Raw genomic sequence first — 27,114 nt, 5'->3', positions numbered from 1 at the left:
CTGTTTTGAGGTCATTAAAAATAACAAAACTCGCTTTTTAACAGTAAAAAAAAATATTTAAAATATAGCTTTTTAAAAATTAGAGTTTAGTAGGTTAGTAATACTTTATGAAAACCACACACTTAAAAATAAAAAAAAAGGAAGGTACATTTTCTAAAGTATGGGGGAAAATGCACAAAACAGCAGAAAACGAGTCTTATGACATTTGATCATTTTCCTAGCTTTGTAACAAGCTCGTGTGAATTAGCGAATGGTTTGATTCTAACATAATTAGACTACAGTTCTTTATACTGCTTAAACATATTGTTCTTTGATATACCGTAATTTATTGATATGACAACTGCTTTAACAGTACCTCTTATCTCGGAATATCCGTGCCACCTCCCTCACCCCTCATATATTACAATTAAAACCAGTCTTGGACTGGTCATAGGTCGTATAGGGAACATTCCTGGTTGAGCCAGTGGATGGAGAGCATTTAATAATTTAAGCTGTAGGTTGCTGTTCTTTAATACCAATGTATAGTTTTGGCTAGTCTGGCCCTGATTACATGAGCAGAGGCATATTGCAGCTCTTTTGAAAACATTATGATACATATTTTCAAGTGTATTAATAAATCTAAGATAATACACTGGGTCTAGGAAGTTTAACAATCCAAAATGCCTCACTCTACACATTGTTTTATTTTTTTATTATTATTTTATGTATTTTTTTTTTGTGAATAAAATATTGGGGGGAAAAAAGAATTATAAAAAAAATCTCTAAGCTTTCACAAGTAATAACTGATTACTTTAATATACAGGCAATACCGTTCCTTGTAGAGTGCAATGTGAAAAGTTAATGGTTACTGGGTTTTAACACAAAATACACACTGCTATAGCCTGTAACGGAAATGTCAGATTGGTAGAAACCTGTTATTTGCCTAAATGCTGCTATTACGCAGAAGGTTTTACTAACATTTAATATCCTAAAGATCTGTAAGTCTTAATTTTAGTTTGGTAAAGATAGCTATTTGGATTCCATACATCTGGTTTGACATTTGTTTTTTTCCTCTTTGTTTGAAATAGCGGCAAAGTGTTGTGTCTAGACAGCATTATTGGACGGCACTTCATCTCATAAACTTTAGCGACAATTCAACTTTTAAGCCTTGGGAAACAGCTCACGTCTTCGTCACATCCTTACATTGAATTGACCTTCGCAGAGGGTCTCTCTGATGTAACTAGCTACTACGTGCTGTTTGTTGTGATTCATACTTCTTCCAAGTGTTTATCGGAAGGAGAATGTAATATAAATAGTCCGGATAAGAGGATACGACATTACAATCTAACAAGCAAAGAAAATAATAATTAATGAAAGCTGTGTGAAATAATATACAGCTTTTCTCCTTTTTTTGGGGGGGGGGGTTATCTCCCTCTACAGAATTTGAAACCGTAAAATTGTGAAAATAATACTGTGAAAGTGAATTTACATTTATAAAATACAAAGCACTTTTCACTCGTCATGCAAGTTAATTATTTATATGTAACTCACATGAATAAAATAAAAGCATTTTTAACTCTCCGTGCAAACTTATACTTTTAGTTTTTAATTTATAAGACTAGGCAGCATGTGATTAAATTTATGATCAGTGCTAACAACGGCTGAATATTACTTAGAAGCAAGCGCAGAGGAATGTGTTAAATGTTCAGCCATTCTGAACATAATTTAATCTTGGTGTATATATATATATATATATATATATATATATATATATATATATATATATACACACATATATTACATACATAATACAGAGTATCTGCATTTTATGTATGTGTCAGTATATATCCATGACACATTTGTTTTAATTGTGGACAAAGGGAAAATGGAGTGTACATTATACCCAAGATTCTGTTCTATACTAAAAACAGTCTGGATTTCACTTACCAATGAATTGATATTTGTAAAGAAAACTGTCATGTGTACACCAAAGCGCAGCATGTATTAAGGGAAAAATATGTATGTGTGTGTGTATATATATATAGGGAAAAAAAATAATAAAATATTTTTTTTATTTAAAAAAACTGCTTAATATTTTCCAAATTTAGAAGACTAGATGAGCAGTAAGGATCTAGTCAGGGCTGCATCATCATACTGTTTGAACCTACCCCTGTACAAGGCTGTAAAGAGGCATAAATGTTATGTAAGGAAGATTTACTTTACTGAGGGTGGACTATAAGTGGCAAAGCCTCCCAGGAGAACTGGAAGAGGCTAATACAGTGAGGGAATTTAAACATGCATGGGATTGGCATATCCTTTATATGAGAAAATAAAAGGGGTCCGTTACACTAGGAATAATGGGTTTACTAGATTGGTCAAATGGTTCTAATCTGCCTTTAAATTCAGCACCGCACTCAGCAGTGCATTGTAACTCACCCTCCTTAAAACTTCATAGAAATGTCCTTAGGATTAATATGAATTGTACACAGACTGTCACCCGGGAAGATCCTTTAACGTGCTTAAACACACGCACCCTATGAGTAAACAGTAAATATGCATGGTGGCGGAGGAGAAAGTTAAATGTAAAAGAAAGGGGTATGACTAATGTATTTTTCTATTGTTCACACACACAAACACACACACCTTCTTTTAACAACACTGTCGTTGTCTCAGCAGAGCCAAACACACAATGATAAGAAGCGGAGGAGAAGAAACCACCGAGGGCTAACAGGAATAAAAAAAATAACACGCAAGCAATGCAAATTTTTTTTTTGCACTCAATAGAAAATTCAGGTTAGAAATTGTTAATGTAGGACTGGCTGTCACTGATTCCATTCAACAACAGAAAAGGTTCATATAGAAATGGTGTCCTCAACCTTAGTTATTATTTAAAAAAAGCTCTTCTTCACCGGTTGTTTTTGTAAGTCAAATTGTAATGTTACTATTTATGTCCTGTCTACCCATTGTACAGCGCTGCAGAAAATGATGGTGCTATATAAAACAAATAATAAAAAAAAATGATTGTCTATGCCAAGTTCCTATAAAAAACTTTTTTTTTTTAAATTAAGAGTTGGCTAAAGGGTTGCGATTGCATTGACTTAGCTTTTACATTATGAAGGACCAACCCTAGTGGGCTTCTGCTCCAATAATAGTTTGATGGTCCTGTTGAAAGCTCATGTAAACCAGTTAGAGATCCTCACTGACTTAACGGTATATTATGCAGGACTCGCTCAGCCCTGCTCTTCTTGCAGAAAACATATTGCCAGGGATGATCTTTAATAAAGCAACCTCAGCAAACTGAATCCACAACTGCCCTGCCAGTTCCATAGCTAATAGGTAAATGCAGATGAGCTACACTCTTTGCTTATTCTAATTAGGTCAAGTTCTACAGATACAGAGGGCATGAAATGGTTAATTGGCTAGTGATGTGGTAAGCTTCCCCCCTATTAGCTGTGTTTCAATGAACGTTAAAATAGTTAAAATAAGTTGTGTAGAACATTTTATAAGATGGTTGCCACGCTACTAAAATGTTGTAGGAAAGAACTAGAGCAGCCGAAGAAAAGAGGCTAAGATGCATTCATGGAGAAGAAGGAGCTATTCGAGACATATCTCAATATAAACAAAAGGCTGTGGAGAGGAGCTGTATTGGCGCAGGTTTGTAGCTTAACGTCAGGATTCTGAATTCTATCCTTGAAGAAATTGGCAATTAATATTGTGATCAATTGTGATCAGCCCCATTTAATATGTAATGTTGATTAAATACATGCAAATTATATTTTTCAATGTGTTACAAACAGGATGAAGGCTGAGCCACCTAAAACAGCTTCGTAGACACTTACTGCTCACCTCATGGGTGACCTAGATTTTTGTATTGTTCTAGCGGGGAGGAAAAACACAGAGAAAACTAAACCTCCAGTCAAAAAAAAAAAAAGCAAAATGAAAGTGTGTTTAATGGTGGCTGTGCTAAAAAGTCACCGTTTGATGTGTTGGTTTTCTTCATCTAGATAAACCGCGCCAAGTGACAGAAGTGGTTAGTACTGCTTATTTTCTTCATGTCATCCAAGATCATTCTACAGTGAAGCGAAGGCGTACAAGAAAAGCCAAGCTTTAAGCATTAGTTTAAACGGGAGCATATTGCTATGGACACAATCTGTAAATCAAGTAATTATTTGTATTGATAATGATCTGCAATCACTTTCTGTTCTCCTAGAACCCACAACATTGTCTACACGCCATTCATAGCTAATGTATTGTCAGTCCCCTATTGTCTGCAACATGAGGTAAAATGAAAACCTACTAACCATGAAAAAATAAGCGAGCAAAATAAATAACAACTGGAAATTCCAACAATTCCAACAGCACACAACACCTTGTGAGTAAACATGAAAATCTATTTTTTTCCTTTTTTGGAGAAATCAGCCATATTGTGACTGTTTGCAATTTGTTTATGTTTACAATGACAGAAGCATCAGCTGGTACTAAAGAGGTCGCCCAGAATGAAAAATGGCACCACTTCTGTGGTTGGCCAAACAGCAAAAAAGGTAGTAAAAAGGTTGGCTTTTTACTTAAATATTTGAAACTGCCCTGCTATAGCCACTCAGTTAGTATAAGGCGATTTGGTTTTTGAATGCTTAATATCTGCACATACGTTGTGACCAAAATAATGACTTACTTTTCAAAAAGGAACTAAGTGTTGCTACTAGTGTCCATAGTCTAATAATAGCAGAGGAAGAGGTCTATTTTAGGAGAGGAAGTCCAAAGATAGATATGCAGCAGGAGGAACATATGGGATTGGAGGGAGGGAGTGATTTTTTTAAACCACAAGTACTCCTAACCATTAAAAACCCATATAGCGTTAACCTTTTATTCACAACCTGGCATTAAATGCAATCTATTCTATTTGACTTTTTTATTCAGAAAGAGCACATAATTCACACATAATCTATTTTAGCCACATCTTCTCTGGCCTGCAATTTAGTTGTCACTACTAATGCTGTACTGTGCGTGTGAATGTCTCTGTCTGAACTATACACGCGTACACGCTTCCCGTTCCGGAAGGCTTTCGTTCTAGTACATAATGCCCTGAAGAACATCAAAAAGAACCAGCTAAAGGCAACGGCCAAAATGATACTTTGTTGACTTACTACTAACGGATTGTTTCGTTTTTCTACTTAGAAAGCTAAGCACAGCACAGCACAGCGTGGTTATTTTGGAGTTTTTTTATAGTACTCCTCTGACACTCCTACCTAAGCTCCTGAACACAACTTAAGGAGAACTTCTTAAACAGTCATGCTAACATGTTAAAGGACTGGAAAATATGTGCACGGAAATCAAGAGAAACGCAAGGCTAGCTTTACCGTAGACACAATAAGCCAGACTTTGATAACTACAAACATTATTCTACAGATGGTGGCAGAAAGAACTGTAGCGCAATGATGTACTGCTGCTGTATTATTAGTAATTACGAGTTTCCACGCCAGTGATATCATTAAAATCACATACCCCCTGTTCCTCTAAAATAGCTCAATACTCCCTGTCTCAGTCTGAACACCACAAATTCAGCTGACCTCTGTTAAACAACAAAGAATACCCTACAGTAAAATCTTAACATTCTTACTCATGCCAAAAGTATCCTAGCATTATAGGAGTTTGGCAACGGCAACTAAAAGCTAAACTCTTGAAAATTTTCCAGTCAATTGCTTCAATTCTGTGGATTCTTATTATCTTGCAGCAGTGAAACATCCCAAAGATGTTGGATCTAGTTTATGCAAGCATTTGCTTATGAAGAACATTAATGCGAACATAAATGAAATTTGACACATTTCCCAAATCATATAATTTACAGTTGTGTAAATAAATAAATCTCTAACTGATTAAACCATGCAATGACATAAAAAAGCCTACTATGTATATACAATAGGAGGAGCCATCTTGGCTTCCAAATATCAGGGTCTGCATGATCATTTGTCCTGTGAAGTAGTTGATTATTATTGATTGGGTCATACATCTTTTTAAAGGGTCCAGTTACGAGATAGGAGAGAACTTCTGGACTGGAAACTGATTAGATAAGCTGCTTGTGTTCCCTTCTACCATGGACCTCAGCTTTCCCGAGGCGAGCATGGAAACTGCCCTCATATATACAGTATTTCTAAGACATATAGAAACTCTACTAAATATGAAAAATGTACTAAACAGTATAACTGCATGTTGGTAAGGACGGGAAAGCACAAGAATCCGGCACTGTATGTGCAAACGTATTATTAATAACTTGTATACATGCTCTGTGAAGCAAGAAGTAAGAAGATGTTCACAGGCGGGGTTTTTTACGATCCATGATTCATTTTTTTAGGGTATAAGGGTTTTGAAAACAAATTTGTATTGGGCTGCATGAGATAAAACAGGCCCCGATTCTGCAACACAGTGAGGTGTAAATAGGAGTTATAGCGTTAGTATGCATCGCTCTACTGATGCTCCACAACCAATAATTTCAGAAGAATAAATTCGTCACAGACAAGAATAAATTGCAAACATGTGACAGTTACCATGCTGCTAATCAGCTCCTGTACTCACGGCTTAGTACATCTGCAGACACTTCCTATACATTTGCTGTATTCCTAGACTATGATGTCATATCCTATTTTCTCATTGTTCTGTTCTGCTATCTGTACATAATTTATTTTCAGATGTGTCTGATCTGATATTCTTTTAGGTACTTTCCAATTTAACTCACTGCTGTTTGACTAACTTCCCAAAGCAAACGTCCATGGGACCATATAAAGTTACTGCAATAAATTAAAATCCCCATTTCCTTTACATGCTAAGTGGATAGCCAATCCTCTCACTTTTATACATAAACACAAATGTGACAGATAGTTTAATGGCTTTATTTAACAGGGGCTTTTGGGAAATGCTAAAAGGAATAAGTAGAGCATTTTAATAAAGGGGGGAAAATAAGCAGACTTTTGAGTAAAGTTTTTTTCTTTCTAATTATTTTCATACACATCTAATTTATACAGAATCCTTTGCTATGCCTAAAGGGAAATTATTTCAAAAAATATTAAGGCTTTAGACTCAATTTTAAAAAAAAAGATAGGTTTCCCTAGACATAACTGCAAAGTTGCACACATAATAAATATATATATATATAGCTACACATGTGTTATACACCTTGAGTTTCTATCATAGTTGCCGTTAAAAGGGGGTGTAAAAATTCACCATCTCTGAGAAACTTTATTTTCTAGTCTGAGTTTCCACAAAAAAGTCTTCAGGGTTGTGAATGAATTCTGCTGGAGTTATCATGGAAGGAGGAAAAATATTTAAATTTTTTCGGTACATCTGAGCTCAGTTTGGGTTAAATTACCAAACTTTACAGTGCATTATGAATGCCCAATGCCCTGTTACCTGCTTCTTTAAAAATTGGTTCAGTTGTATAATGCATTGATAATCATAGATGACTCAAGTTATCTCACTAATTTACCCTTAATTATTCAAGGTCATGATAACCCTTATTTCAGGAGATTCTAGCCAGGATTTGCCCTTCATACTACATAGTGAAGTTGCTGAAAAAAATCTTCACTCTCCAGAAACCACCTAGAAACTCAACATTTGACGGATAAGTCATAGTGTTTTGTTTTGCTGCCTGTAAAGGCAAAATTGGATGATTATATTTTCTTATTATATTTACCAAGTTACGTAACGAAAGGCTGTAATGTAATCTTTTACCTTCATCAAAAAAAAAAAAAAATAACTGGCGGTAAGCGATACTGCATATGCGAAGTTACTTTGTGGTATATAATGCATAATGACCCAGCAAAATGGTGAAATGCAAAGAAAGGCTGATCCAGCACAGGCACCAAATGTGCGATAACTGTAAAATGCAGCAAATTGAAATATCATTTTTCTCCTGAGCATCTTCCTCTTTTTATAAGCAAAATGGCAAATTAATAACATGTCATATAAAGGTTATGCTATCATTTTTTTGTAAACTTGCAAGAGCAGTTGTCGTATATTAAGTTACGCTATTGTTAAAAATGTACATTGCTTATATTAATTCTGCCTTCTCCCTGTAATATAATTCTATCTGCATTGGAACCAAAGGATGCAGAAGTTGTTGAATATGTCCTGGCCTCCCACTCAAAGGGGTTGAACAGACTTGTTATATACTAAAAGCATGCCTTAACTATACCGGCAGATGCGGAAAATAGGTTGTATGTGCCATTCTGTATTTTTTTCTTTAATGATCCGTTTCAAGCATCTCGTGACTAAAGATCAGAAAAAAAAAATGGCAAAATTGAAAGACACAACACAAGTCTGTACGAGATAAGAGATGAGGGGTTAATCAAAAGTCATCATGCTATTTCATATTCACTTAAGGTGATCACGGCATCTTTCAAAAATAAGGCTATGCATATAGTGTTCAGAGCAAAGCAGACAAGGAGATATCAAGCTGTCAATTCGATGATCCCCAGTCACCTCGACACCGAGCATCACAATACCTGTCATTTAAACAGACCATGCATTGTGTGACGTGGCTCATCTTACAATTTGCTTTTGCACCTGATCAGAATGTCTTGGCGTTGGTGAAAAAAGGTACAAGTCACAGTGCAGCTGCCCCGCTTTAATGAAAGCCCCCAAATTATGGTGAAACCCTATGGCCACAATAATAATAATAGTGCTGTACTATTGTGAACTCCTGCTACTGAAACCTGGTATCTCCAGTAACAACACAACTAAGAAAGTATCATATAACCACCTGGGCATGCAAAACGGGGACCTAGTGACAGCCCAATTTAAACGTTGTACATACAACAACAGTGGTCTTTGATTGAATGACTATGAGGAATATCTGGCCAGGTGGTATTTGAGACCATTTCAAGAATATGGGTGAAAGTTTTCACTCGCTTCTACTGAGGCCTGCTGGAGTTGTTAGAGAGAGCTTTGGAGGCAGTAACGCGATTAAACAATGATTGCGTGAATATTTTCTGAACCTTTCCACTTGTATTCTCCCACTGCTCCCCAAGGGGTAGAGAGAGAACATCAGAATTAGTAGATGCAGAGAAACCACTATTGCCATAGACAGGACTGGCTTGGAGCTCACAACCCCAACATCAGTCACGGGCAGAAAGCTGCAGTTCTCTCTAGCAATTTTAGGTCACCATCCTAGCCAGCATGGGAAATAATCGGAATCTGAATAGTATAACACACCAACCGAAATAATCAGGTACACGCTAATGTTGACCAATTGCAAAAAAAAAAAGTCAACAAAGGTGTGCTATAGATCTGTTCAGATAAACCTTTGCCAACAGATTGCATATTAGATACACGTGTGATTTTAAAGCCTCTGGATCACTGCAATGTTGTTACATCTCGAAGTCACATACCTGCATTCGGTATAATGTTTTGGGTACAAATAAGCGCCATACAATCATAGTTGACGTGCAGACTTACAAACATTACACTGGAATGTGTCAGAAATAACAGATTTGGCTTGTTGATATGAGTGTTTGAAATGTCAAGAAAACACTAGTTTACATGGAACATTTTTAAGGCTCAAGAGCAGCTCACATAGAATAATACTTATTGTATTAAAGAATTGACAGCAGTCAATCCCTAGCACAAGAAAACATTCTGAAATGCTAGATTGCAGACCTAAAAATTCAGTTTGCCGGCTGATTTACATAGCTCACACTATGATAACTGTGATTTCCGTTCCCAATTAATCATTAGTTTCACTATGACTAAATATCCTTTTATTAAGGGCTACTGCAATGCAAGTAGATGATAGATAGACAGACTGACAGATAAATAGTGTTGATGTTCCATGAAATGTTCTTCAAGCTTGACAGGCTTATCACACAGCCAACTTTATACTTTCAATTTTAGCCCATAATCAGACTCGCTGGACAAACTAGTTGTAAAGAAGTTCCAAAAAGATTAATAAACAATTATTTTTTTATTTAACACACAAAAAGTGGTGCGTTACCTTGCAGAGAACATGGTTAAGTGGTGACTTCACAGCCTTTATATTTGGCAGACCCAATATCTGAATTTAGGATTTTGTTAGATTTGCTCATTTTCTCATTACTTAATTACCAGACCTTATTATGTAATTAAATAGGGTTTAATAATCAATCTGGTGGTGAGAAGCAGCGGTAGGAGGGCGTTTAATTCTATATGTACGCCTTAGGTCCTTGACGGCAAGAATCTAACAATGCACATAAAGGTTTAGCAATTTCAAAGGTTTCCTTACCTGATATATCCGAAACGGGATATAACGAAACCCTCCTTCTTCTGGGGCATATTCCATGAGTTTTCGATTTATAGCCCAAAACTGGTCAAATTTATCTAGAATTGAATAAAATACAAAATGCATATATTAATTAAGACATTCTGATAAATTATTGTACATACAATTATAGTGCTAGGACATCGTTGATTACAGCTGTTATTTTAGCCAATCTTTACTAGAAAAACACTCTGATTCCTTATCATGCTGCCTTGTGGCAACCAATAGAATGGTTTAGTCTTAAACACCCAGTCCGATACTCTAATGAAAGTCTACAGAAGAACACACTTCATTAGCATTGCTATAAAGTATCAGCTTAAGTGTGATGTTTGAGTGGGGAAAGTCACCCAAATTATCATGACTGATAACAATGGTTGTCCAGATTCTCCACGTGTGAAGATGAAGCACATTTCCTGAAACAAAACTAGGTAAAACCAGATTTTGTCAGTCTTAACCTACATGACTGTATACAGCACTGTATTTATGCTCGAGGAAAATTATTTTACCATGGTACTTCCTCTTTAATTAAAAACATTTTTTTATTGCTAACTGTATTTTTGATTAGTTCAGATGCATAGCACTAGTTCTCATTCTTTACTTTCTCTCATTCTGTGATTAGGTAAGTATGCAAACAAGTACTTTCAGCATAGTTTCACACTAGTAACAACGTATCTTAAAAGTAACAAGACCTTTCAAAAAGAGATACACTGTATGACCAAAACTATGAGACCACCCTTCCGAATTATTGAGTGTAGGTGCTTCAGTCACACTTATTGCTAATGTGTATAAAATCAAGCACATGGGCAGCCATCTCCATAGACAAACGCTGGCAGTAGAATGTGTCGTTCTGAAGGTCAGTGACTTTAAACCTCACTGACTAGTTTGGCCCTGGTCCACTTCCAATTGCTAATATGTGTGAAATAAAAGTGTCAACAACAGCTCAGCCACAAAGAGTGATGCTGCTGAGTGCTGATAAGCGTAGCAGGTTAAAAAAGCCTGTCCTCTGTGGCATCACTTGCTACATAGTTCTAAATTGCCTCTGGAAGCAATTTAGCATAAACACTTTCGCCGGGAAACATGCTCTCTGGAGTGATGAAGCTTGCTTCGACATCTGGAGGTGTGGTGGAAGAACCTGGGTTTGGTAGATGCAAGGAGAACACTACCTACTGGAATGCATAGTGCCTACTGTAAAGTTTAATGGAAGAGGGATAATGGTCTGGGGCTACAGCATACAAAAACATTGTAGTCTTTCAAATTTGTGGCACTGGATTTGGGAAGGACCTATCCTGTTCCAGCTTGACTGTGCAACTAAGTAAGAGTTGATAAGCTTGATGTGGCCTGCACAGAGCCCTGACCTTACCCCAGTGAACACCTCTGAGATGAAAACCAAATGCGAACCAGGCATTCTCATCCAACGCCAGCGCCTGACCTCACAGGTTCACACATTAAAGATGCGGGCATAACGTCCGGATTTTCCTTTCTGTACCCCATATACTTAAAAACGCAATAAACATTGATTTACCCTAAAGATACGCGCAATTATTTGTAAGTAAGGGAGAATTTGGAAGGCGGTGATCAAAATATGGTTTCATTTGAAATCCCTGTTATGCAACTAACAAAGACAATGCTTTTCAAGGTTAAAGTCCAACAGGGATGAACTCTCCAATGAGAAAAAAATGTAGAAGAAAATCACAAAAATGTATTAACTATTGTTAAATACCAAGCATGGTACGTTTTGGGAATACATACAAGAACTGATTGATCCAAGGCTAATATGACTGAAAGGACCATGAATGTTTTAATTAACTACAAAAAATGCAAGAAATCAAGCAAAGGCAATCTAATTAACTTAAATAGTAAAAAAAAAAAAAAAAAAAAATCTATGATTGCCAAGTAAAATAAGGTCATCTTCAGCAATTCTTTAGATATATTAATATAAAGATGAGTTATGTAAAAACTGGACCATTTAAGGGTCACATGTCAAAGGTAATCATTAATAAGAAAGAAAATATGCTGAATAATTGTTAACGCTAATGAAGTGCCAAGGGTAGAAATGTTAATGTGATCCTGTTACATAGAGGGATAGCAAATACCACCTGAAAACTATATACCAAAGACCCAATGCTAAACTACATAGCGTGAAACGAAATTATTAGTATTAATCCATATGGCAATCGAGTCCAGAAACCTGAAGTTCACTTGGACAACACATATTTGCATTTAAATATCACATGAACATCAAAGTCAAAGTAGGAACAGAAAGTGACAGGATGGTTAGGTGATGCCAGCCTGATTCCAGCGTGCGCTTGATTTTTTTGTACAGAACCTGTACAACTCATTTCTCTCCCAGAGAAAGAAAAACCACCAGCAGTGAAAGTGTCTGTATTCACAATAATCACACAATAGCGTTACACGTTTTAGGAAGGCACCTTAATGCGTTTTAGGCAGAGGCGCAAGCTCACATGGAGGGCCCGAGAAATAAAACGATCTCCAATCAGAAAGCTTTTACGTTTTCAGAATGAAAATAAATCGCTGGCTGTATGACATCATTAGACACACTAAACATTCATTTGGTCTCCTTTAATGTGCAGAAGGACAAATGCCACATTTGGCTCCTGCCTTTTAAACAAAATCTGTAAATGTCCTCCCCCCAACACACAAAAGGCAACCGCATCAAAAGCAGATTGTGTAAATATAAAACTATGGCTGCATGTCTGGTTGTCTCTACTCAAGATATTTTCCACATTAGAACATCTTGATTTCTGAAAACACAAAGTAAAAGGTAATTTGACTATCATTTAAAAGCTCTAGGATATTTCTTTTCATAACTCCCACAATATATATATATTTTTTTACCAGATCTGCCAATGTGATGAAATAAAACCATCTAAAGTGTTCTAGATTTTGAACAACAACTTGGTGGAAGGTTTCCAAAGAAAACTAGGAGTTGGTGGAAAAGGCCAGCTCGATAATTGAATGGCTGATGCCTGCATATACAATCACAAAGAGACATGCTTCTTGACTATATGGATTATGGAGGGGGTAGAGCTTTTTAATAAACTGAGGTTTTTAAAGGGAAACTGACATTTTAGAACTACTGATCGCATGCGCTTTGTTTCGCAGTCTGCATAATTGTCTCAGAGATCTAGAGTTGGCCAATCAACAGAAACCAGCAACTTATCAATGGGGCAGAGATAACTTAATGGAAATGAACGATCAATCGGAGCCTATAAGTATATGAACCTAACTTAGCTGCTCTCCTGGTATATATAATGCAGCTCATGACAATACATATATGAGACAGCATTTGCACACAAAGCTAAAGAACAGGTGAACTTTGACAACTACAACAGTGAACTCAATTGGGGATGGAAAATTATACAGCAAAGAAAAAAAACATCCCAGATTAAAAGAACTGACAAGCAACAGGGTTAACAGTAATGAAAGAAAACTATTGTTTAAGAAAAAAGGCTGTACTGCGTTGAGTTAACAGCAGTCTCCAAGCCCACGATGATATGAAGCAATTTAAAAAAACTACCTGGGACTTCTGAAATTGGCATCGCCCATGACCACAAACAAGCATAAAGGTGTATTTGAAAAAACAAAAACTCAACTGACGTTACATTTTCCCACCCATCGCAAACCACATGAAGAGCTCAAACAGCTATTGTTTTATATGGACCCAATCCAGTTGCGGTAGTAGTGATTTTAAAATCGATGTTGTGTAGGATACGAGACAATAACTCTCTCTGTGTTACAACAAAACACACTGCAGGCAATAAGACATTACAAACTCAGCAGATGTTCTACAATAAGCTGGCTGCACTACAGGTTATTGTGAAACATGCTAATCAGTGTTAGAAGGCAACATGTCATTACTGAACTACAGGGTAGGGAGCTTTTTTGTGGTTTATTAAAGAGTCTATTTATCCTACAGCAGTAACAAATTCCATCCAGCCTAATAGTTCTGGTACATTCGAAATAAATTTACGACTTTTGAAATGAATGAAAAGAGGGCATAAGTTAACATTTCAAAACGTTCGCACATTTCCAGACTCCATCTTACACGGATCTTGCATTGTTATTGGTTCTTTTTCATAACAGGGCAGGCCAATCCCCATCCAGCACTGGAGGGATGTAGCGGTCAAGTTGAAGAGATGCTCCAGCCACCATAGGCAGTTTAATGCATTAGATGGATCATGGGAAACTTATTTGCAGAAACTACAGCAGAAACGACTTCATTCCAGATGAAAACATTATATACATGTTCCCAATAACCTCCTATAAGAAGGCTGGTCACACGTTATGGATATAAGTCTATTTTCGGTTTACTCGAGACACCGTGCCAAGAGAAACCCCTGTGTTCTGTTATGTACAGAAGATACATGTTACTAATAAATTGGCCCAATTTAATGATCTGTGTAGATACTATAGTTTTGTGGGAGGTCGGGGATGTCGTTAGGTGGGAGAATGTGTTCTAATTGTTACCCACTAGTCGGGAAGCCAACTCGCAGGCACATAAGGAACAAGCGGAAATCACTCAACCTTGTGTACACATTTAACGAACAGAACTTAGAATTTCTTCAAAACAAATACTATTTTCAAGTAACAATCACCGCTTGTCTTTGCAGATCAAAGCGAACCTCCACGCAAGCCAACTCAGATCAAAGTGATCTCATAAAAATGGGTCAAGATCTCCTTGATACAAACGCATCCAAGACAAATACAACACCTTTACATATACAATGCAACACATGATATTGATCTGTTTTGCAGATCTACATTAATTCCATGTAAATAATAATAAAAATTGCAAAAAGGACATCTGAATTAGTAGTAAAATAAATCTATTGTACGAATCTATTGTTAGAAAATCCAACTAAAAAGTATAAGTTTAACATGTTTCCATTACCTTTCATGGTAGCATTTTTTTCATGGATGCTGTCCAGATTTTACCCTGAGAATTCGATTTTAGAAATGTACCTGAATTACAATCCGTGCGTTATTCACCGTTTAAACCAAATCAAGGTTTAGACTGATCATTGAATCAAACCAATTCTTTCTGTAGCAACATGTCCTGCAGTCACAAGCCACAATGCAGGGCTTCTGGGCGTCCGCATGTAGCGGGGGCTCACGATGCCTTTCCCCTTCATCCAGAGGGATGGCGGCACAGGGTCGCTCACCACACCCCCCCCCTCTTATCCGCTGCATCCATGGCGACAGAGGGACACTCATGGAGTGACGTCAGAGGCTGGGGGTGGGACGTGAGAGTGCGGTAAATTTAAAACCGAGCACGGACTCTCATTCAGTGCTCGGTTGTCACATCAGCCTGATGCTCAGTGCCTGCAGCAGGATACATTAAGCCAGTGCCTTATCGCCTAAGTGAATCCTGCAATTCTGTTCCTGTTACCATACGGACTTTGCCTGTTCCAGTGCCTTATTGCCTAAGCGAGGTTACATATTTCTCTTTCTGTTACTATATGGACTTTGCCTGCTCCAGTACCTTATTGCCTAAGTGAAGCTCAGCATTTCAGTTCCTGTTACTATATGGACTTTGCTTGCTCCCGTGCCTTATTGCCTAAGTGAGGCTCAGTATTTCTGTTTGGTTTCGCTTGCTGATTAAAGTCTCATCGCTATCAATCTCCAGTTGTGCCTGTCCTGTTTCTCATCCGCTGATCCATGCATACTGAGTTCCTTACCTGGTACCTACGTTACACCTGCTCTGTACCAACATGTCCATTTATTGGAATAAGCAGCACTATGAATCACATATACAATTAGAATTATCATTATTAATTATTGTTTTAGATGGGAGGAAAGGGCATTGGCACATGATTTTGTAGGAGTCCTTAAAGAAGTGGGTCTTGAGGGATTTTTTGAAGGACCATGGGCAGGGGTAAAAGACAGATATGCAGGGAAAGGGCATTCCAGAGGATGGGGGCAGCCCTTGAGAAATATTGCAAGCGTGCATGCGAACTGGAAATCTCAGCACAGGTGAGATGGAGATTATCAGATAAGTGGAGAGACCGGGTGGGAGTGTTTTGGAGATGAAGGAAGAGATGTAAGTAGGGGAACCGCTATGAAGAGCTTTGAAAGTAAGAGTGGGGATTTTGAAATGAATCATGATGCACACAGGCAGCCATTGAAGAGACTGACAGAGGAGCGAGGTGTTAGTAAAGTGACGAAGATAAGTCCAGAAAAAGCATTCACGATGGATTTTAGAGGGGTGAGATGGGTATGAGGGAGACCAGCTAAGACAGGGTTACAATAACCAAGGTGGGAGATGAGGGCATGGACAAGAGCCTTAGTGGCAGCTTATGTTAGGAAGGGACAAATACAGGCAATGCTGTTAGAAGAAGATGGAGTCGTTTTATTTTTTGTTGAGACAGACTGGATGTGGGGGTAAATGAGACGTCAAGAGTTAAGGGTGACACCAAGACAGCATTGGAGGGAGGAAAGATAAGAAGTCCAGTTTTGGAGAGATTGAGATTTAGGAATTGTGCAGACATCCAGTAAGAGATAGAGGTAATGCAGTTAGTTGCACAATCTAAGAAGGAGAGAGAGAGATACGGAGAGATAGGTAGATCTGGTTGTCATTGTCATAGAAGTAGTATTAAAAGCCAAAGGGTGAGAGTAGTTTGCCAAGTGAGTGTAAGATGAGAACAGAAGGGACCCTAGACAGGTATAGTATAGTGGGTTATATTTAGTAAGAAGCAAAAAAAAAATCTGAGAATTAAACTGATTCATTTAAAGTTACTGAATAAGCACCATATTACAGATTATTACAAAAACCAAAAACCAGCCATCAGATATAGGAAAACTACAGCAAAAGGACAAAAATAAATGAGGCTTTATGAAAATATGTATAAATGTTGGGTGGAAGAAAAGCAACGTTGTAAAAACAGACTTCTTAGGTAGTCCACGTACAGGTGTACCTTTATCTTCAGCTATCAAATTTCATGGCATTCTTCATTTTTTCTCTTAATAAGTCCTTGGTGACAGCTGATACGATCTCAGCATCCCTGTGTTTTTAGATTTTTTAGAATTTATAACTTCTAGAACTTCTTCAAGGTTATTGATGTGTCGTAAACAAGCTATATCGGTATATTAAATGGATATAGGCCACATCTACAAAAAAAAAAACCACACCTTTTGCTAATATATCTTCAAGGAAGGAGATGGCCTGTTTACACAAGATACACTGTCCTTTTACTCCTTGTTGCATATATTTACACCTTACTTTCGCCTTAGTGTTTGGTTGTTTTTAATTTTTTTTTTTATAAAACCTAGTTTGGCAGATTCAAGTTTGTGCTGGGAGAGGATGCTTCTAGAGACAACCTATAGTTCATCCAGCAGAGGACAAAAAACTGCATGGGGGTTTTGTCATATACAGTTGGAAATTATGGTTTTGGACTATCCGTACGAATGGCATAAATTGTGTAGACTCATGAGAGGTCCCAGAGTATTTCCAATCCCAATGGAAAACCAATAAAGCCCTTGTTTTTCATCGGACGCCCTCTTCCAGAGCACAAAATTCCAACCATGTTATCATCGACACACCCGATCATTCAAAATGTATTACTTAAATAGGGAGATTGAGTTGTTAGACACTGGGGTATCCAGTTGCTTAGTACAACTGCACATTTTGTTTTACAAAACTATCAACTGTGGTGTTACTGTTACTGAAAATAATCTGTATCACAGACGAATCAGTATGTTTCTAGGACCTTGGCCACACACTTATAATCAAAACGGTCAGTGAGACAAGTGGAGTACAACATAAAGAGAAACAGGTAGTGAGACTGTTAAGTAGAGATGGGTAAACTGTGTCAGGTAGATGGTTGGCCCCAACATAGAAATCTTTAAGTCTTTAAATTTTGAAGTGGCATTTGGAAATGGAGAAAGAAACAAAACAGCTGGGTCCGGGTAAAACAGAGAATGGAGTAGTAGATACCATTGCAATAAGTTTCCCATGATCCATCTGCAGACTTTTACCCAAGGTAGGATGAGTTTTGGGATAGGAGAGTCTCGTGTCATTAACAAAATGGCTAACAGAGCCGTTTGCAGAAATGTTAGCGATTTCTATTTAAATTAACGCATTCAAAGGTTTCATAGAGAAACAAAGCAGCAGATGTAAGTGCCGTGAGACAGTTATTGCAAATGGTACTTTCTTTTCATTCTCTTGCGGTCATGGACGGTGTTTCACTGGGACGTTAGAAAACGGTAAACATGAACTAAAATCTACCTCTGAAAAGCCAAAAAAACACTGAAAGGTACAGCTTGTTTCAGCAAAGTTGTTCTTGGTTTCACTATTGTTTCTTATTTCTCTTTTGCAAATAGCTGAGAGATCTAAATTAGCTTTTGAAAGCTATCAAAAGATGTTTCATAAGTTTTTCTGCAGCTTTCAGGACGTTTTAGACTTGATCTTGCTATTGCATGAAGTTAATCAGCATCCCCCGGCCATATGACAGCCATATGTATAACAACACCCAAAGCCCCTAATATGCAATAGACACCCTACCAGAATATCAAACGTGTAACGGTACTTGTCACGCTCATATCAGCTTGCTTACAGATCCACTTTTTAGGTCCAAAGAAAAGGGAAAAACATACCTGTTTATCAAAGACCATTTTTACATGAGCATGGATGTGGATGGGATACTCTAAGAGCCGCCCCTCTGCTCACATGGGGATAACATGACACCCTGAAATCTTACGTAGTGTAAGTAAGAGTAAGTGTAACATGTGGCATTCTCCAAATCGCATAATCAAGGCACACCTTTTATCAGTGAATTGTATTTATCCTAAGTGCAGACTAAGCCGCTCCCTTTTAATGAAATTATAGTTTATGTCTCAGTATGCATGTAAATCCATTTTTGGCAGGCAAGAGGTTAAATTCACTAAAATGACTAGGCGTTTCAGCAGTATGTTTGTTGCACCTGGAACTCAGCTGTCATTCTGCAACAGAAAGATGGAGGTCACTACTTATCTGAGTCACAGTACCACAGTAGCCAAATATCATCTGAAGCCCACAAGTTTCCAACAGCAGCACCATGTTTCTCGGAACTCAAAAGCTGCCCTGTTTTAGCGTAATGATTTTCAGTAAGTTGGCTATGGTGTACGTAAAGGTCGCGGGGCTGGAAGGAGTAAATGTGACACATCCACGTGAAAGTGACTACATGTAAACAACTCCAGCAGCTTCTCATAGAAAGTTGGTGAATGTATCTGCAGAGGGAAAGATCTACTTATTCAAAGTTAATCGGCAGACCTGTCCTCTTCATAGGTTCTATCATCAAACCTTTATCATGATAGCATTATCTTACCTAGAGTTCTCTCCCTACAAAGTTCTCTCCCTACAAATAATAATAAACCCTTAATAATACAAATCTTAAGAAATATTAGGAGACTCTCCAAAGTGTCGTCCCTTGATATACGCATTTGCTTTAATTTTATTTGTTCCTTAAATACACCACAATTGACTGACATCACCATTTCTTTTTTGATATGCTAACACTCCAAAGAATACAATGTCTAATTCAGCTCATAACGTAGCACACAGCTGACTGATACTGTAAATACTCATCCCTTTACCAAATTATGTTCCTACATTTGTATAACATATATATATATATTTAAGGAATCCACTTGGTATCATTGATTACATAGTACTACACATTTAGCACTGAATGGGAATTCCCACAAAATGTGACACTCTTTTATACACTCTCTCACGCTCTCCCAATGTCTCCCTACCTTCTCCGCCAACTCCTTTTCAGTAGCTCCGCTTCTTCTCTTGATTTTTCTTGTTCTTCTGTTTTCTGTCTGTGTCCACTTCTCCATGGTATCAGCTCCGCTATCCAGGTACTTCTGCATACAAGGGCAGCGTCTCGGGCATACCCTCTCCCCTCATTGGAGGAACAGGGCAGAGCTTGCCCCAGTGCCTCCACCCTTATGCAGAGGTACTCTAAGAGGCCAGAATATTGCAGACAGATTTGGGGAGAAATAAAGGTTCGCTTCTCTTTCTCCGCAAAGCATTTTTGCGGAAGTATCTAGATAACAGAGTCGATACCAAAGAGGCAAGAGAAAAAGCTTACAAGCATGCCTTTCTCCTTTAAATATATCCGTGCAGGTAATTGGCTGTAGAAGCGATCACATGCAAAGAAGTACAGGGAATTTGTTGTAGACTGACCGCTCCAGTCAGCAACAGCAGCGACCCCGTGATGACAGCAATGTGAGACTGTTTTTTATCAATGACGTACCAGGCACCACATTGGTCCTCTAGGGACATCTTTTCATTGTGTACCTGGTATGTCATTGGTTGTAAAGGCGACAACATTTAAGAGAAGTCTCGACTTGCAAGCAGTGACACAATCTAGCAGTTGAGTCTATTAATTGAGATAATGAGAACATTTGGAGAAGAGCATGTGCTAAGACACTTACCATTTTGAAAACCCATCCACAGCTGCTTGTGGTCTTTTTTCTGCATTTCATTAATAACTTGACTCTTGTGCTTTAAGGCATCAGCTTCTTTCACAGAGGACATGAAGTGTGCTTCTATCATATCTTTGGACTGGCATCGTAGAAGGTCTTTTGCTGGAAAATTCTGTAAGAAATTTCAACACATTTCAGGATGAAAGATAATCATTATAACAGCATGACATAAGAATCTTACACCTACGGAGCATTGTTTTCTGTTACGGTAATAAATGCACTTGGTCACAATGCCTCCTCCACTTATTTTCTATTTACTCGTCATAAGAGGCATTTTTTATCGGCTCTGCAAAGGTGTGGGAAAAAGAAAGTACAGATAACATAACCCATCAGCAAATCTACAACAGAATGGCAAAAAAATAAAAAAAAAGAATCAAGGTGTTGCAATGCCATAGTCCAGGGGTAGGCAACCTTCGGCACTCCTGATGTTGTGGACTACATCTCCCATAATGCTCTTACAGTCATAATGCTGGCAAAGCATCAAGGGAAATGTATTTCATAACATCTGGAGTGACGGAGGTTGCCTACCCCTGCCCTAGTCAGTCCAGATTTCAACCCGATTGAAATGTCAGGGCAGGACCTTAAGAGAGTTGTGAATAAACAAATGTCCACAAAAACCTCAATGCATTAAAGCAATGTTGTAAAGAAGAGTGGGCCACAACGATGTTAGCAACTGATAGAGAAAATGATTACTTCAAGTTATTGCTGCTAAAGGTGGTTCTACAAGCTATTGAATCATAAGGTGTTTTTCACACATGGATTCTCCATTTTGGCTTTATTTTTGTTGACTAAATCATGACACAGCATAATATGCCATGTGTTGTTGTTCATCTGAGGTTGTATTTGCCTAACTTTTAGACCTGCTAAAGAACAGATGATTGTTATGTCCTGATATCTAAAATCATATAATTAAAAGAGGGGGGCTTTCTTTTTCTGTATGTCATGAATTACCTATACAATCAAACCTTGATATTAAGCGTTAACCTGACTGTTAAAGAAATTCACTTGATGTTCTCATTTTAATAATAGACAACGTCAAATGTTTTTGCAGCGCATATCCATCTTCAAATTCTGAATGATTACATGCATTCAAAAAGGGAAAGTTTCTTTTTGATGTTTTTTTTTTTAATAAATGTTTGGGAGTTCCCCTTTATAGCAGCTACCCCTGGCCTTTACAGAAAAAGAGGCAAAACTTGCGTTACCGCAGAGGTCACTTGTCCTGGGCAACCGGCACGCGGCATCTGAATCTTTTATAAGCTACATTAAGCCTAAACATACACTATGTTCCCTAAACATACTCAACATAAAAGTTGAAATAACTAATTTCTATGACTATGAACACAAAGCTGTAATATTTCTAGGCTTGCTGTGCAAGCAAAGAGAAAAGAGTGAGAGAAAAGGCTGTGCATGCAACATGGAACTTGTGACTCAGAACTAGAACCACAGTTTAGTAAATTGAAAGGGAGGTTACGTTCCTGCAATGCATTCAAAGTGCAGTGGTTTTGATAAACGGTTTGGATATTACCACAGTTAGCTCAGTAATTTCAGAGAGAAAGAAAAAAAAACATGTTAAGTCATGCCCTGGATGACAGATTTTTAAGATGACTAGTGACTACAAATAAAGTAACCGAGTCTGGTTTTATGATCTGTATTTCATGGTCCATAGCTCACAAGGCAATGGTTCTTAGTCAGCAGTTTATACGTTTTAATTGTGTGCACTGGGATCAGCCCTCATGGGGTTAAAAATGAGTCGGGGTCGTTACAAGAAGAACTGCTCGTAGGTCATAATTATTGTGCACTGCAGCATGGACTCTCAAATACAGCGTCTTTAGGAACAGCAAAATATGGTTTACAGTACCTTAAAGTGGACAATGATGCTCCAAGGCAGAGAGGTGTTTGAAGCATGTAGATCAAAAAGTAAACCAATGGGGTAGTGCCTAAAGAAAACAATGGCAAAAACACAATTATAAAATGCATTTTACTGAGAAATCTAGAATGGAAATGACAGCATGCTCAGCCTAATTAGATGATGACAACATGTCAACTTCCAGCATATGTCAGAAGCACTACTAACAAGGATTTTTAATGCAGTTTAAGAAAATGGAGTGAAGAACTTATCTACTTTTGGTGATATGTCTTCCCAGTTTAGAGTCGCCTTTTATAAGATACAAAGTTTTGACTCAACAGAGGAAGTAGCTTTATTTTTCATCAAAGGTATTGTTCATTATTTCATGACTACAGACAGCATAACAATGGTTGGGTGGATATAATGGTAAAGGATCTGGTGATAAATCCAGTCAATATGGCTTCGAGAAATGGCTGTGTGTTCATCTCCAGATTGCACTCACCAACCAGTGTCAGAAATCCAGAACAGGAAAGAAATTCCTCTGTTCATTTGCCCCACTGTAATAAAGAGATGTCCTACAAACACACCAGCTGTTCCCACCAATGTCTATGAAATGGTCAACATTTTCAGATGACGTGCCTCTTTCTAATGGCATACCACCAACCTTCACAGAACACAAGCTCCCCTGAGCAGGCCATCTTCACCTTTTGTTTTTATTTCTGTCCACATTATTACTTGATGCACTACTCGTCATGTCCTGTTTGCCCTTTGTACGGCACAACGGAGAGTTACGGCCCCATATAAACCATTAAATATAACAACCCTTAGTAGTAAGGGTTGAGGAATCCAAGGAGACTCCATAAGACCTAAAAAAGCTAGCACAACTTATATTGGTTTTCTATAGTTGCATCATGTTCTGCCCCCTTAAAAATGATAATGCTAATAATATCTACACAAACATGACCAGTCCTGCCTAAACGTATGACAATAGTCACGTCAGAATCCAACAAGATTATGTTACCAAAAACGGATAGCAATGAGTTGTCCATTTTAACGATCCCTGTGACAGGTAAAGAGGAAAGAAACCAATGATCAAAGTAATATATTACTCACGGGGTTACCTTCTTCCTTTAACCACAAATTAAAAAATGGATAAGACTTGAACAAAAAGATTCTAAGAAAATCACTTAAAACCAGTGCTTAGACCACATTTCCCAGCATACGTTTAGCGTATTCTTCCCGATTGGCAGCTTCATACATTTTAACTTGCTTGACAAACAAGGACTGACCGCTAAGGATTACATGTTGACTTGATAGTCATGCCATTGCAGGGCATGTAGGTTGAAATCTATGCCTAAGCATATACTGGAGTAATGTACTATAAACTATCGTAGGCATCATAGTGTTGTATCTGACAATGTATACATAAAAGTGGGCTTGGTATTAAAGAGTAACGAACGTAAGGACACATGCAACATGTTACCTGGCCAAGTCGGCGCAAAATATGGAACCTCGAATCCAAACCAAGAAAAGGTAAAAATAAAAGTGTAAATTCCTACATATACAATTAGCTCTGATGTGAATAACTGATCCATGTAGCCTCACGAAGGAGTACACTAAAGCTATAAACGGGATGTTTCTTATTACGCCTGATGGGATAATCGTCTGCGTCTGCTGACATGTACAGTTACAGCTTGCCGAATCATTTCATGTTTAATCGGATTTTCCTGGGCACACATAGTTTGGGGCTAAAGGCCATTTACTGATCAATTAGTGACTACAATTCTTTTTTGCCGGATATGAGACGGCAAGCTCGAAAATGTTACTAATTAGGAAGCGAAATGGGAAACAAAAGCCAAGGATCAAACACAGTTTAAATAGGAAAATGACGACTTAGCAAACATCTTTTGATGCTTCCGGGTATGTCTTTTTTTTTCCTGCACTGGCTTCAAGCTCTTTGGTATCCTTTCAAGTTGCTAAGTGCCATTTTGCATCTCTTTCGTGTGGTGCGTGTTTGTGGTTTTGCTATTTTTTTTTTTTAATCTAGTAAAGCGCTTTCACGGACTGTTAGTGAAGCAAATGTGGAATGAGATATAAAAGTGGAAGAAACATCACATGACCATAATATGGCTTAGTTCGGGGTTCTCCTTGGACCACCAGAGATATTCAAAGGCTTTGCTATTGGATCCAGAACGTTTCCAAACTTCAGTCGGCTCACTCCAGCTGTCTAGCGCTTGTTCCTACAAGTGCTGAACAGTAATTATTAGAGACAAGGGCTCCATTTAGATCAATGTTTGCAAATCTTTAACCCTCTATTTGCCACTGAACTACAATTCCCATCAACCGCTGCCTGTTGGAACAGGAATGTTCAGTAACAGCAGGAGATAACATGTATATACCACACTTGGGTAAGAATGTACATGCAGAGCCAGGCTGGGGATGGCAAAAAAATATTATTCAGAATTGTATTATTTTTGTCCCACTCCCACCGTAGATTTTTTTTGTTTTTATTTAAGTCTGATTTTGTAATCCGAACATTTTCTCAGGGATTTCTGTTTATATTTTATGGTAGTCTCTTACAAAAGCTCTTCCGTGGGGGAAAAAAAATTAATATCTGTATATCATTTTGGATATTAATATTGTCTATTACGGGAAAGCTGTGTATAAGAGTCTCAGTGAGAAGCACAGTCCAAGTTTTATCATAGAAAAAAGTAAATGCAAAAACTTAAACAGACACTAATCCATTCTCGGCGCATCTTCTATTACTCCGGCAGGTTCCTGGCCAGCTACAAGAATGTATAAGAGCGATTGGTCTATTCCATGTTTCCAAGTTTAACATATTAACTCCGCACACACACACACATACACACGTAATGCACAAGAAAGATTGAAAGATCTTTCCACAGATGACTGAAGTTATTCAGTATTCTATAAAACCTTCTTAAAAACACCAAAGGTCGTATTATCACTCTTTTTGGTCCAGGATGACTCACTTATAACAATCACGTACCACAATTTTCATCAGAACAAAACAAATGATAATCTGAAATAAAATCTTAAATCACAATCAAAGATAAATAAATACCACAGGTTTACTACAGGGAGATCCCGTCAAACTATTTTAATTTTAATTAAGACCAGGGAGTAGTTGATATAGACTACCTACATTTCAGTAAGGCATTTGACACTGTAGTGGGACCTGTAGTTATATATATATATATTTTTTTTTTTTATTATTAGCAGTATTACAGAAGGTCTTAATGGTATGGTATGACTTTTTGCAGATGCAAAGACCTACTGGATAGAACAAGTCAAAAAGCAAATGACTTTAGTAAATTAGAAGAATTGGTGAGAATAGGGTGGCTGCAGTTTAATGTTGATAAGTGTAAAATAATGCACTTGGAAAGTAAAAATCCCAAGGTAGAATACAGACTTGGGGGCACTGTTCTGCCAGTGACAATGGAAGAGAGAGCCTCAGGAGTAATTATTTCTGATGACTTAAAGGTATGAAGACATTACAATAAGGCATCTCAAAAAGCAGGCAGGGTGCTGGATTGTACAGAGAGCGGCATTAGAAGCAGGGAGCTGATTATGCCACCGTACATACCCTCACATACAGTATTGTGTAAGTTCTGGATATCCCATCTCCAGAAGGATATTGACACATTGGAGAGAGTTCAGGGGAGAGCTACAAGAATGGTAATTGGTTTATATGACAGAAATGATCAGGAACCATTAAGGAATCTTAATATGTATAGCTTGGCGAAAGAAGAGAGGGGAAATGATAGAAACATTTGAATACCTCTCCACCTAATGTATCGGTTTGTCTTAGTCTGTCAATTCTCATCTTGTCATACCCCTCGAATATATGTATTGTAAGAAGCCCTGCGTAGATTGTAAGCGCTATATAAATAAAAGATAATAATAATCTACCATCAAACTCTGTGTTTCTAAGTAAATTCCAATACAGGAGCCAAATGCTAGTGCAATACTGCCACCTGGTGGACACAAACTGGAATCTACAAAGATTTTTATTGATGTATCCAGCGCAATCATTTTCATCAGCTCTGCACAATAGGTAAACTGGACACAACTTGTAGCCCATAACATAACAAATTGGACTAACAAAAGCTAAGGATGGTCCTGCTCCAACAAGCTTACAACCTAGGAGTTACGACATATACAGGGGTTACTTGCAAAGTTTTAAGAAATGATCTTATCAAGCAATGGAATGATACAAGCAACAGGTAAATACCACTGCTGGCTATGGGGATAAGATCACCTTGCACATTTTTTCCCACAAAGCAAAACAGCTTAGTTATCACTCCCAGAACTTCCACTCTTCAGTTGTAACCTTATTGATTTCGATGGAGAATCGGCATCAGAGGCAAAACAGAGCAAGCCGTATGTTTGATTTAATTAGATTAAAATGTCTATTTTTATTCAGTTTACTCTGCATGTATTTTTTTTTACCTGCACAATTGATTTCAAGGAAACATTTTCATTAATTTAC

At 37.7% G+C, this 27,114-nt stretch overlaps 1 protein-coding gene across 1 annotated transcript in view; it reads right to left on the bottom strand.

The window, feature by feature from the left end:
• Window positions 1-27,114, bottom strand: part of ATG5 (autophagy related 5) — a 60,451-nt gene that overhangs the window by 26,932 nt on the left and 6,405 nt on the right. Inside the window, exons 4-6 of the mRNA XM_053459432.1 lie at window positions 22,614-22,692; window positions 20,705-20,867; window positions 10,229-10,323 (exon numbers count right to left, since the gene is read on the bottom strand). Coding sequence (XP_053315407.1) covers window positions 10,229-10,323; window positions 20,705-20,867; window positions 22,614-22,692 — 337 coding nt within the window. The remainder of the gene's footprint in view (window positions 1-10,228; window positions 10,324-20,704; window positions 20,868-22,613; window positions 22,693-27,114) is intronic.

Source organism: Spea bombifrons, chromosome 3, assembly GCF_027358695.1.
Source record: "Spea bombifrons isolate aSpeBom1 chromosome 3, aSpeBom1.2.pri, whole genome shotgun sequence".
NCBI lineage: Eukaryota > Metazoa > Chordata > Amphibia > Anura > Pelobatidae > Spea > Spea bombifrons.
The sequence above is the reverse complement of the archived record's forward strand: the minus strand, read 5'-3'. Positions and strand labels throughout refer to the sequence as shown.